The sequence below is a fragment of the Anabrus simplex genome, chromosome 2, assembly GCF_040414725.1.
Source record: "Anabrus simplex isolate iqAnaSimp1 chromosome 2, ASM4041472v1, whole genome shotgun sequence".
Lineage (NCBI taxonomy): Eukaryota > Metazoa > Arthropoda > Insecta > Orthoptera > Tettigoniidae > Anabrus > Anabrus simplex.
Window position 1 is genome coordinate 133,755,513 of NC_090266.1, and position 14,032 is coordinate 133,769,544.

General features: G+C 38.9%; 1 protein-coding gene across 2 annotated transcripts in view; it reads right to left on the reverse strand.

Moving 5' to 3' along the window:
* The window catches only part of LOC136863936 (follicle-stimulating hormone receptor), a 296,597-nt gene that overhangs the window by 151,068 nt on the left and 131,497 nt on the right, over window positions 1-14,032 (reverse strand). For both annotated transcript variants that reach the window (XM_068226488.1, XM_067140382.2), the window contains 3 exons: window positions 12,375-12,673; window positions 11,283-11,575; window positions 3,236-3,464 (listed from right to left, as the gene is read on the reverse strand). In XM_068226488.1, coding sequence (XP_068082589.1) covers window positions 3,236-3,464; window positions 11,283-11,575; window positions 12,375-12,673 — 821 coding nt within the window. The remainder of the gene's footprint in view (window positions 1-3,235; window positions 3,465-11,282; window positions 11,576-12,374; window positions 12,674-14,032) is intronic.

Sequence of the window (14,032 nt, forward strand, 5' to 3'; positions counted from 1 at the left end):
TTCTCTCTCCATACACTCTTTAGAAGTCGTTACGTCCACTGCACTCTTACTGGTCCTGCAGCCTTGACCATTTCTCTGGCCACTCCATCCACCCTCACAGCTTTCCCCATCTTCACCTTTCTAACTTCCCAGTGCACCTCTACCATTACCATGTCTAATTCATGTCCTATTAGTTCTTCCTCTGCTCTTGTTGTATGGGTAACTTCTCCATTTGCTTGCCATCTCATATTCAGCATTTCGTGGAACTGCTTTTTTCTTGATCTCTCCTGATTGTATCAGTACTTCTCCCTCCCTGTATTATTTACAGACTCAGTTCTCATTTTCTTTCCTTCTGTTTTTGATAATGCCATCTAGTAATTCCTTCCACGAAGTACATCGTCCTCTTCTTTCCTGCCTGAATGCTTCCGAGCTTTTCTTCAACAGCTGCTTTCTTGAAAGCTCTTTTTGCTCCTGTATAAACTGCTCTGTTCTCTCCAATCCTTTGTGTTTTCCATTCTTTCCAAGTTCTCCTCTTTTCGTTCACTTTTTCTTTAATTTTACCACTCCAACATGGTGTGTCCCTTTCCCTCACCTTCCTGATGTTATGCCACATGTTTCCTCTGGATAGCTTGTACATATCAAAATTATATGTACATATGAAAATTATATTCAATATACAAAACTGCCTGATTTCGTGCGAGGTGTTTCAAAATCAACTTAACGATTTCTTTCTTTGCAAGTTTTGGTACACTTTTGTACGTAAGTACTTAAGTTAGAGGATTGACTTTTGGTCTGATATTGCAAAACGTATAGTTTTGTAGAATGAATGGATAAATGTTTATGAAAATCTTCATTTTAACATTTTAAAAAGCGAAAACATTGTTCGTGTGAATAAAACGGGTAATTTATATTTGTTAATTTTGAACAGCTCATGTCACTTATTATCAGAAAAGAAAATTTAATTTGTTTCCAAACTGTATGTACTTGACATTTCAAAAAAGAAAGAAGGACAATTGAACACAACTGTGTAATCTAAGTACACATAGCTAGTAGAATGCAGTTAAAACTATTTTCATTGAGATAAAACACCCTGCACGAAACCAGGCAGTGTTACTTTATGTTTATCGATGTTCTGAAGGAGTACATGTTCTAGGTTGGTGTAACTCCAAATAACGCCAAGGATCAGCGAAAGGGAAAGCGGAGTGCAAAGTATCGGATCCCGCAATGAAGCGTTATAAACTCAAAAAGGGAGAAAAATAAGAAGCGACTTGTAAGGTAGTGCCGGTGTGCGTCACACCACCAGTGTAATAAAAACAAAGAATATGAGATTGTTTTCCGCTCAGTAACAACTTATCCTCCCATGACGCAATAGCCCCGAAGATCCATGGCCTACCAAGCGACCTCTGCTCAGCCCGAACGCCTGCAGATTACGAGGTGCGTGTGGTCAGCAGGACGATTCCCCACGGCCGTTATTCTTGGCTTTCTAGACCGGGAATAACAGTTTATATTAGATTTGCATTTAAAGATATTGTATGCATATGTTATTTTACCTCCATCTGAACGAGCGCACAAACCGACATGCGCTCTGGCGGCGCTTTTCTGAGTATGTGAAACAGCTCTTACGGGTACCGCTCCCGAACATAAGACACAATACAAAAACTGTTTGGCTCAATTTGCCTTGGGTTTTATATGTGTTGTTAAGGGCTCAGAGTGTGCCAGTGGCCGCGTGACGCAACACTTCAATTTCATCCGCTAGATTGCAGCATCTACAAACATAAGTCAAAACAGCTTTCTATTTCAACCACTAGGAACGCCACAGTACAGCATATGGCAAGCACAACATCCATCTTTGCCAATATAGCGATTTTGTCACCGTATCTGACGACTATTACACCTTTTAACAAATTATTCGTTCTCTCGTGTTAAAATTACTCCTGTCTTTCTCAATTTACAATGTAACAATCTGTTTTTTAATGAATTTTGCTCTGTTACATTAATGTAATTGGCGACACAGTTACCTTCACCTACAGAACACAAGCACAACATCTAGAGGTTGCTAACATTTTTGGCGTGTGTTTTGTATGTTTATGACTAGCGTCGTTATATTAATTTTGTGTGTAATCAAATAGGATGCATCGGATATCCTTCAGAAATTTATATATGTGTGTAAAGTAGCCTTGAAGTTGAAGGTAAGGCATTTTGTAAATTTCAATTTAGCGACAACTGATATTGTGATCAAGTGTATATGCGCGCGTGTATGTTGGCCATAGCTACGGTTATTTATTCCTATATGAGGCAAGCACTATTAATGTCAGTACCGTCTTTATTAGTTCATCTGAAGGTCTTGTTCGAGGTTTTGGAACAAACAATTTTGGTGAGAAGGACCCGCACGTTTTCTTCACTTTTTCCTAGAGAGGTTGTTAATCTGTTCCATACATTTCTTAAAACGGAAATTGGATTAAAGTTAATATTTAAATTAATTTCTCAATTTATACATTCGGTTGAATTGACACTTCATTAAAAGGACGGTCTTGTACAAAAGCACAGTTAAATACTGTGATTTCATGTGACTTCATAGGTAAATATGCACTATCTGTACTTGCGACTTCGAAAGATTTGTTTACGAAGCTTGAATTTGCTGGCACTACTTATAGAATAATCACCAGCCACCACTAAGAAGAAGAAGAAGAAGACATTTTATTCATCACTATTACGGTATTTTGCTTAGAGAGAATTACCCATTTCATGTTGTGATTTTCATTATCTTCTGGCTTATAGAAGTACAGGAAATATACTTTCGAATGGTGTAAATATGCCATGCTCTCGTCGCACTACTTTTAAATTCAAAGTACCGTCACTGAATAGTATTTCAAACACGAAATTATATCCGTGAGTTACTTGGGTAATATTTTAATAGGCGAAGGTGCACCAACCGTGACTAAAGGAAATTAAATTCAGACTCTCGCGCTGTGAGACTGCAAAATTAGCAAGTTGAAAATTGATACGAGAAATTAAGAACGGCTTAAGTTTTCTTAAAACCTGAACATGTAGCCACAGTAACAGGTGTCACTGGTTCCATAACAAAAACATAAGCATAGAATGTTATAGTATATTGACTGCACTAAAATTCGGCGCATTTGTTCGAAATATAATTTGATAGCACAGTGCTGTGGACAAGATGAGGGAAGCAAACCCATAATGAGGTTAGTTTCAAGAACTTTTAACTAATTGAAGAATAGGCAAAAGAAAACATTACCTGGTTGCAGAATAATTACTGATCCCGACAAGGGGTAGCACCGCCATGGTTAGTGAGTAGAGCCAACCAGCTGTCATGAGGTGTGCGGAGGCGCGGAGTTTAAGCCGCTTGTTGAGATACAGAGCGTATGTGATGGCCACCCATCTCTCGAGGGTGAGTATGGTCAACGTGTATACGGATAACTGACTGGCGAATACCGTGAGAAAACCAGCTACCTGACAGCCTGCTCCTGAAACACCGATGTATAAATCTGAAGATATTTTGTACAGTACATTTCTCATTCCCACTGAAATTTCAATGCAAAACAAAAAAGTTAAAATATTCTTAAGGTCTTACATCTTTAAAATATTCGAACGTTTCACTCGTTCCCCCAGTGTAGAACGAAACAAATTCAGCAAACGCAATATTAAATGTATTCTAATAATTACCAAATTAATAATAAAAGTAATCACAACTTAAAAGCTTCTTTCTATAGTTGAAGTGAAAGCCGAGAGGCTACCGAGGTAATTTTAAAAAAGGTTACTACTAAACATCTATTCCATTCAATCAATCAATCAATCAATCAATCAATCAATCAATCAATCAATCAATCAATCAATCAATCAATCAATCAATCAATCAATCAATCACTACTAATCTGCATTTAGGGCAGTCACCCAGGTGGCGGATTCCCTATCTGTTGTTTCCCTAGCCTTTTCTGAAATGATTGCAAAGAAATTGGAAATTTCTTGAACATCACCCTCTTGAATTCTAACATTACCTTCATATTGTGATCTTTCCTACTTGTAAATACACCACTCAAACTTATTCGTCTACTAATGTCATTCCATGCCATTTCTCCACTGACAGCTCGGAACATACCACTTAGCCGAGCAGCTCGTCTCCTTTCTGCCAAGTCCTCCTAGTCCAAACTTTACAATATTTTTGTAACGCTACTACCTTGTTGTAAATCCCTCAGAACAAATCGAGCTGCTTTTCTTTGGATTTCCCGTTCTTGAATCAAGTAATCCTGGTTGGGGTCCCATACACAGGACCCATACTCTATTTGGGGTCTTGCCAGAGACTTGTACGCCCTCTCCTTTACATCCTTACTACAACCCCTAAATACCCTCATAACCATGTGCAGAGATCTGTACTCTTTATTTACAATCCTAATTATGTGATTACTCCAATGAAGCTCTTTCCTTATATTAACTCCTAGATACTTCCAATGGTCCCCATAGGGAACTTTCAACCCCTCAACGCAGTAATTAAAACTGAGAGGACTTTTCCTATTTGTGAAACTCACAACCTGTCTTTAAGAGCATTTATCTTCATACCATTGCCTACTGTCCATCTCACAATATTATCAAGGTCACGTTGCAGTTGCTCACAACCTTGTAACTTATTTATTACTCTATACAGAATAACATCATCTGCAAAAAGCCTTACCTCTGATTCCACATCTTTACTCATATCATTGATATAAATATAAGAAAATATAAAGGTCCAATAATACTGCCTTGAGGAATTCCCCTCCTAATTATTACAGGGTCAGATAAAACTTAGCCTACCGTAATTCTTTGAGATTCTAGAAACATAGCCACCCATTCGGTCACTATTTTGTCAATTTCAATTGCACTCAATTTTGCCAGTAATCTCCCATGATCTACCCTATCAAATGCCTTAGATAGGTCAATCGCGATACAGTCCATTTGACCTCCTGAATTCAAAATATCTGCTATAACTTGCTGGAATCCTACAAGCAGAGGTTCAGTGCAATAACCATTCCTAAACCCGAACTGCCTTCTATTGAATCAATTATAAATTTCGCAAATACATGTAATATAATCAGGCAGAATGCTTTCCCACAGCTTACATGCAATGCATGTCAAACTGCCTGGCCTGTAATTTTCAGCTTCATGTCTATCACCTTTTCCTTTACACACAGGGGCTACTATAGCAACTCTCCATTCATTTGGTACAGATCCTTCATTCAAATATCAATCAAATAAGTACTTCAGATATGGTAATATATCCCAACCCATTGTCTTTAGTATATCCCAAAAAAAACCTTATCATTCCACCTGCTTTTCCAGCTTAACTTCTGTATCTTACTGTAAATATAATTGTTGTCATAGGTAAATATCAATACTTCTTTAGTATTGGTCACCTACTCTCTCTGGACATTATCCTCGTACCAACAATTTTTACATTACTGCTGCCTGTATATTTCTGCCTTTTGAAGTTCCTCGCACTCTCCTTGTTCATTAATGATTCCTGGAATGTCCTTCTTGGTACCTGTTTCTGTCCTAAAGTACCCATATATACCCTACCATTTTTCACTAAAATTTGTATGACTGCCAATTATGCTTGCCATCATGTTATCCTTAGCTGACTTCTTTGCTGGATTCAATTTCCTAGTAAGTTCCTTCAATTTCTCCTCACTTCCAAGTCTATTTATTTCAAACCTGCACTTCCTTCTTAGTTTCTTTACTTCTCTCTTATAATATAGTGGGTCTTTGCCATTCCTTACCACCTTGAAACGTACAGAACTTTTTTCACATTCCTCAACAATTGATTTAAACCCAATCCAGAGTCTATTTACATATTTTATTTACCGTTTTCCACCGATCAAAATTGCTTTAAAAATCTCCCTCATGCCTGTTTAATCATCCGTGTAGTACTGCCTAATATTCCTACGTTTAAGACCTTACTTACTATCACATTTATTTTTAACAATGAAAAAACAGCTTCGTGATCACTAATACCGTCTATTACCTAGGTTTCTCTATAGAGCTAATCTTTTTTTTACCAGCACCACGTACAGAATATTCTTTCTTCCATATGTTTCCATCACTTTCTGAATCAGCTGTCCTTCCCATATTAACTTGTTTTGGTATTTGTTGGTCATGCTTTCTGTCGTTCGCATTACCTTCCCAATTTACATTTGGTAAATTGAGATCAACCGCTACAGTCACATTCCTTTCCATATTGTTTCCCACATAGCTAATTTATCAAATAATTCTGAATCAGCGTCAGCACTACACTTTCCCGGTCTGTACAATCCAAAGACATCAAGTTGCCTATTATGTTTAAAGATGAGTCTTAAATTTTGAATTTCATGTTTGTCATCTTTAAATTTTTCGTAGCTTACAAATTCTTCTTTAACCAGAACGAATACTCCCCCTCCTACCATTCCTATCGTATCCCACTCTCCAGTACCGAGAGAAAATGTCTGCATCCATTATATCTTTTCTCAGCCATTATTCAACTCCTATTACAATGCCCGGTAAGTATGAATCTATTAAATTCCTTAATTCTATTCCTTTCTTTACAATACTTCTACAGTTCAACACTAACATTTTTATGTCATCCCTACTTGACTTCCATATCCATGTGTCCTTATCATCGCTCCCTTGACCACACCGTTTCCCTGAATTTACCTCCCTATAACCCTTCTAATCAAACTTCCTAACTTATACGTACCACTTCGGTTTAAGTGCAAGACATCTGAGGGCAGATCCCTATCTCCTACCCACCCATTAGGATCTAGAAATCTCACTACCAGTTTCCCACATACCCACATTCCTCTCGCTGTACCAGCTTTGTCATGCTTAAGATGAAGTTGTAAAATTTCTGCTGAGAAGAATATTACTGTGTATGTACAAATAATTGTTTGCACACGTAAAGATCAAGGAGTTGATGGATAGAAATGGCAGAGATCCATCAAAACTTCATCCTGCACGGGTTTAATTCACTGTATTTCAAAAGGATGAATGTCTGAAATCATGGACAAATCTACTTGTTTGAAACAAAATGAGACAGAGGTTTACCTACTGGGTGACGTGTATTGAAGTTATTGTGACGGGGAGAAATTATTTGAACATAATTGAAAACCATTCAGATAAGCATTAAAAGGTTTAGTCTATTTGAAGAATGTTAGGTGAATGTACAGGTATTATTTACCAGTGACATGAATGTGTACTATAAGTTAAAGATAAAAAACCTTTCTGCAGGTCTAAACTATGAGATACCTCTATGTCGCCTTTGCTTATTCAAATTATTTGCTTACTACTCGACACACCCGACGCAATGCTCTAGTGTCATACTAAATTCCAACGTCTTGGAATTCTCAAAACTTCATAGAATGCCTTCCTCCAACAGATAAATTCATTGAAATGTTTCAACACAGCCAACAGCACATACACCAACAATTCAAGACGACTTCACGAGGAAAGTATCCATTCCCTTCAGGATCTAAATATGCAACACAGTGAAAATATTCACCACAAAAAGTAAACTTTCTTCATACCGTAATAGAAAAGTAAGCATTGTTCTGAGATATGCAGATTATGATAGATGGTTCCATCTCCCTCAAAAAGGTCAAGTTGTTGTTCTTTTCAGGAATATCCCGAAATTTATAAGTGGGTTCGAAACCACAAAGGGCTCGTTAGCAACTTACAGCAGTACGAGTTATACGATAACAATGACAATAACCGTTTTCGAAAATGTCACAACGAGATCGAAACCCTTTCTCCTGTCTTAGGTCACTGTGTTTACAATGCAAATTTAATTAATTCCAGATATAACATCATTCGTTCCATTCTAATTAAGAGCTTGAAAGATGACTGGTAGAACTCGTCGAATAGATTTCATCGTCTTCAACGAAAAAACAAAAGTGGGTATTTTATCGATACGAACTTCAGATACACGTCGACAAAGAGAATGCAAACAGTGTATCCCCTACTACCTTAATAAATATTAATAAAATTCATTGCCATGAATATTGTTCTGTGTGAACTGATTAGGAGGCTCGTCGGTTAGATTCCCTAATCTGTTAGATATCCTCTCTTCAAGAAACTTGAAGTCGTTGGGCTTAAGGTCGGGCTAGAGGCACGATTACACCTTTCTTTGTCGACTTCTAAAACAGACTCAGAATCAGCAAAATATAATCCATGCTGCTGCCCTCACAGCACTGAATTACAACCTTAGACTTACAGTCTGAAGTATAACCATTTTTCTAAGAAATGGCCATGAAATACTACACCAGCAATTTTAAAAGTGTTCAGTCCTTCAGCCGACTTTCCACTAAACGTATTAATTTGTAAGAACAACCCTGACTTTTTTATACTCACAAAGTTATAGCTCCTCTTACAACTTTATAAGTACCATTTCGACCTCTAACTGAGTAGATTAATGTATTATATTCGGAAACTGATGTTACTCACTAGTTTAATTGAGTTTAGCAGATAACGTAAGCCTGTGTCCTCATGCTGAAAAGCTGCATCTCCTTTCGGTGCACCCCCAACGGAGATTAGCTGCATGTACCATGTACCTCGTGCCATTCTTAAATATCTGACAGTATCGGGAATCAAACCCGAGCCTCCAAGGACGACAGCTAATAACAATAACCGTCACATTGTCCGGCTCCATGGCTAAATAGTTAGCCTACTGGCGTTTTGTCATAGGGGTCCCGAATTCGATTCATGGCAGGGTCGAGAATGTCAACCATTATTGGTTAATTCCGCTGGCACGGGGGCTGGGTGTGTTTGTCGTCTTCATCATTATTTCATCTTAATCACGACGCGCAGGTCGCCTACAGGAGTCAATTCAAAGACCTGCCCGTGGCAAGCCGAACTTAAGCCATACGCCCCATTTCATTGCCGTTACTCTACTGAGGCTGATATTTAGTAGGTTACAAGGAATTATACCGACTTTTCTTCTATGTTATAGCAGTATTTTCCTTTACAGTTTGCTTTACGTTGCACCGGCACAGAGGTCTTATGGCGACGAAGGGATGGGAAAGGGCTAGGACAGGGAAGAAAACAGCGTGGCCGTAATTAAGGTAAAACCCCAGCATTTTCCGATATGAACATGGGAAACCACGGAAAACCATCCCCAAGGCTGCCGACAGTGGGTTCGAACCCACTATCTCCCGAATACTGGATACACTTAAGCGACTGCAGCTTCCGAGCTCGGTACAGTATAAATTAATCGAGCTGAGTGGTTCAGACAGTTGAGGCACTGGCCTTCTGACCCCAACTTGACAGGTTCGACCCTGGTTCAATCCGCTGGTATTTGAAGGTGTTCAAATACGTCAGCCTCTTGTCGTTATATTTAGATTTAGAGCCATGGAAATGCCACTTTCAATCAGACAACAGATGCTATCAGATATATCCTTCCTACGGCGAGCTACCCAGATCAACCATCCACTTTCTACAAAAATACTTGCCCTTAGTAGGTTAATAGATTTATATCGGCACTTTCGAAATTGTCGAACTCCACTGCTGGAGACGGGTTATCACGAACTACAGTATATTCCCCCCCCCCTTGTACTCAAGGGCGCCTCAGTATCTAGATTTTGCTACAACCCTGAGCTAATATACTCACCACCGAACACTCTCTCTGATGTAGTGATTTCAGGAACGAATATGAACACTACATTCAAGACACTCTTACAAACAGCTTAGCCAAAGTTAACATGTATCTACACAGACGGCACCAAAACTGCAGAAGGAGTACGATATGCTTACTACTGCCCATTAACAGAAGATACTGAACAACGGTCCTTACCAAAGGCAACTTCCATCTACACAGCGGAAATGCTAGCAATTCAAGCAGATGTACTTTATGGTACCTCACAACAATTTCAGAAAATTCTCATCTGAACAGACTGCTTCAGCGTATTACAACACTTAAAACAACCTGACTGGACCACAAAGACCAATAAGTGCATCCTGAATATTCTGAAATTAGTGAGAAACGCAGAACTCTGAGGAATAACAGTTCACTTTCTATGGATCAATGGATATGCCGGAATCGAACACGATGAAACAATAGACCTCGTTAAACAAAGTACAACTGCAACCAACTTACGAGCCATCCAAATCCCTTATACAGACTTTCTCCCTATTATCCATATGAAAGCTCAAAGAAAATGGTCAACAGAATGGAATACACAGGATCTGCACAAAGGACGATATTATGCCGCACTTCGAGCTAATATCCCTAACAAACCATGGTTCGACAGCATCAAGCTATCCACATGTCACATCACATCCGTCATACGCATGCGACTCTCGCACGTGTGAGTATGACCCTCCGTGTGTCGCAGATTTGAACCACGTTGTATTAGTTTGTTCAAAGTACAGTGCTGCACGAACAGCAATGCTCTCAAAATTGGTTAAAATTGGAACGATTTTAGCCGAATTTCTCAAAAATAGTGATTTAAATATATAATTTGTGTCCTTTATTTTTACCTCTCTTATTTAATCAAACATTTGTATTGATTTTAGACACGTTGAAAAAATAAGTGAAAATCATGAATTATGAATGTCAGAACATCCAGGGAGTGTATAGTTTGAAACAGGCGGTCTCTGGTGATATTTTCTGTCTGCCATTTCTGTCATTTCTTTCCTGTATATATACACTGTTGTGTGACTTGTACATTTTTAATGGTTTGCTGGCTGTATGGCTGATGGGGCCAAAAGCCAAATAAATAAAAAAAAGAAATGCAGGACATCCGACTGGGCACCAGTACCTAATAGGCCATATGACCACGGGTGGATTTGGTTCGTTTTATTTTGTTGTATCTGCATGTCCACTGAGATATCTAGGATTCGCTAAATGAAGTGTCCTTATTGAAATGTGATGGAGAACAGAGAGGGGAATATTTGACTTCTACCGAGTGAATTGGTTACGCCTTTTGGGTCACGTAGCTGTGAGCTTGCATTGAGAGGTAGTGGGTTCGAACCCCACTGTCGGCACCCCTAAAAATGGCTTTCTGTGGTTTCTCATTTTTACACCATGCAAATTCTAGGGATGCGCTTTAATTAAGTCCACGGATGCTTCCTTCCCAGTCCTAGCCCTGTCCTCTACAAACGTCGCCAAAGATCTGTCTGTGTCGGTGCAATGTAAAACAAATATCAGTATATATGTAGGGCCTATTCGACTTGTTTAATATGTGAGCGTCTTGAACTATTTTTTATTACGCAATACCGAAATGAAAGCCATCAACTTGACAGCTTGAGGGATATTTAAATCCTTCTTGGATGGTATACTGTACCTCGCTGCCAGCGATAGGCAAAGTTGAAATAGGCTCCCTGAGAATGGGCGTCGGCTGATGCCAGTAGCAGAAGATAGAATCCCATACAAAGATCGGCAAAAGCTAGGTGACACATAAGAAACTTGGGTGGGTTGAAGTCATGGGCTGCGCCGATGGTGACAACAAGGACGGCAGCATTTCCAAGGACCGCGGTAATGACGACCACCCACACAGACAGACGCAGCCATATCGAACCCATGATGTCCTCGCACGGGTTGAGAGCATCTGGCTCCGGGTAGCAACGTACAGCGGCTCTGCACATACAAACAGTTTAAAATAACAAGCTATATTACTCTGAATTCCTATGAACACTAAATACCCCAGAATTAATGTAACATACAACTTTTTGTCAGATGTTTTCAGCTACTGTATATTAGGGCACATCTAAACGCCAGTCTAAGAACAAGTGGGTTCACTTCTTTTAAATGTTTAAAGTGGGATTGTCAAGGGCATAGGGTATATTCCTATGATCAGCATAAAGAATGAGAAGGCCTTATGACCTCCATTACATTACCTAGGACACTCATCAAATGAACACAAACACACATATAGAAGTGTTCCTGAATGAACAAAACAAATATTTTTAAAACCACCGTCCAGTAAATAGAGCTATGTTGAAAGTGTAATTATGAACATTCCCCACTCAGTATGACTTCTATTAGAACTGGGATAGAATCATAAACCTAAGAACGCTGTTTGCAATGTGCACGAAGGACAGTCACTCAGCGTTTAGAGGAGCACAGTAATACCTACACGCGTGCTGCGTAACGAATTAATTTCCGGTTAAAAGTTGTAGGGTTAACAAGAGTAGTTTAGAAAAAGGACAGTTATGAATAGATTTGATGAATGTGTTGCCTTTCTAGACATAGAGCATGCTTTAATCACATAAATGAAATTTTCAAATCAATAAATGCATTCGTTGTTTACTTGCTTGAGCTGAAATGCTTAAAATGGCATTTCACTCTCTAAGGAATAAATGCTAAATTTCATTACTTTGCCGTAAAATATGATGAAATTACATTTATAATGCTTGTAGTCAACGTGGATACGTACCTGGCAGAGATATTTCCACATGCAGGTACGTGAATTCGTCGAGGTGCAACTGTCGTGTAGTGGAATGTCCCGTATTCGCTCTGATCCTCTTCATCCTCCCCAAATTCTATATCATGCCAGCTTTCCATTTCATTATAATTCTCGTGCTCAGCTAAGTCCGTTGAGTCCTCAGGTGGCTGGTCAGCTCGATAACCATCGTCGAGTGGCCCAAATACATCATAATGCCAGCTCCTTCGCCGTCTTACATCGGTATGATTGTAAGTCTCATGGCAATATTTGCGCATGGCTGCAAGATAGGCCTGTAAGATATATCAACGGCTTTGGAGTAAGTCAGCAAAGGATTGTATTAAAATAAGCAATTTTACTTATAATCCGAGTTGCAGTAAGAGTAACAATAAATAGTAAAAGGATTAGATATATTTATCTACTTACATAATCAGCAGAACATTAAAAATAGTGTTAGCCTAGATAGTACTACATAATTCGGCAGTAAGAATATTGGAAGTCATTTTTGAAGATTGATATGCTGTCGATTTATTAGCCACAATTGTTCGTTTTATTACTGTAATGATTTTCTTGTTTAGTATTGTACCGGGAGGTACACCTCAACTCCGCTCATTCAAAAGAAGCGCGTTAAAGATCTCTGTCTAGGAAACAAAACGTGAAACACCTACGGTATGAAGTCGTGACATTGTCCTGAAGATGTCACCATTGAAGTATGGAATAATTGTGTTATTGTGAAGTTTCCTAAACTGATTGAATTTATGTTGTTTTGTTTTGCTGTACATCACGAAGTTCGGACATTTCTCCATACATGTCATTAAAAAACGGAGATCATGCACTCTGGTGCAAGGTAAAAGAAGTTGTTATTGAAAATTTTTTGTGTTTATGGGTTTTCTCAAGTAAATTCACTTTCATTTATTTTTTTTATATATTTCGAAGTTTGCAACAATTCTTTCTCATTCCGCCAGTTTTGAATCTGGCCAATAAGAATTTTCTGTAATTATTGCTTAGCCTATCACACGCTTCTTGTTGCTTTTTAGTTGTAACTTTTGAATTTGCCAAAAAATGAGAGGGTGTGTCCGGATTAGTCCAGAATCCACTCGAACTATCCCCTCGGGTATATAAGCTGAGGCTTTTCTGGCTACCTTGTCTCACTGATCGTCGTCTTTCTGAGTGTGTGTGTGTTAAGACAAGAGGCGGGGCGCCTCATTCTTCGGCAGGCAGAACAACAGCCAGGTAATGGCCACCAATATTCTATCTTTCTAGCTGTCTCCGCAAACTTATCCGAGGAGAAGGTTCGCATTTTTGAACTATGTAACCAACCTTTTCTAAGATGTACATTTTCGTTCGGCTAAGGTAAAATTCCATAAAGTCTTTAACTGTAAAACGGCGACAGAGAGTGCATTACCCTCTCGAGTTCCCCTGCAACTTGGTTTGAGGTGACTAATATTTCGTAACTGTTTTTTCTTTCCTGTAATGTATTAAATTAACCTTCATTCGAGTCACCTCAGTAGCTTGGGATTAACCCCTGTACCACTAGGCCGAGAGCCCCGTTAGGATTTTATTCTTCATTATCTAGGAGTGCAAGTATACGCCTCCATTCATTTTGTGTTTGGGCCATCTATTTAACCTGTTATTCTTTTTCCACGAAGGCC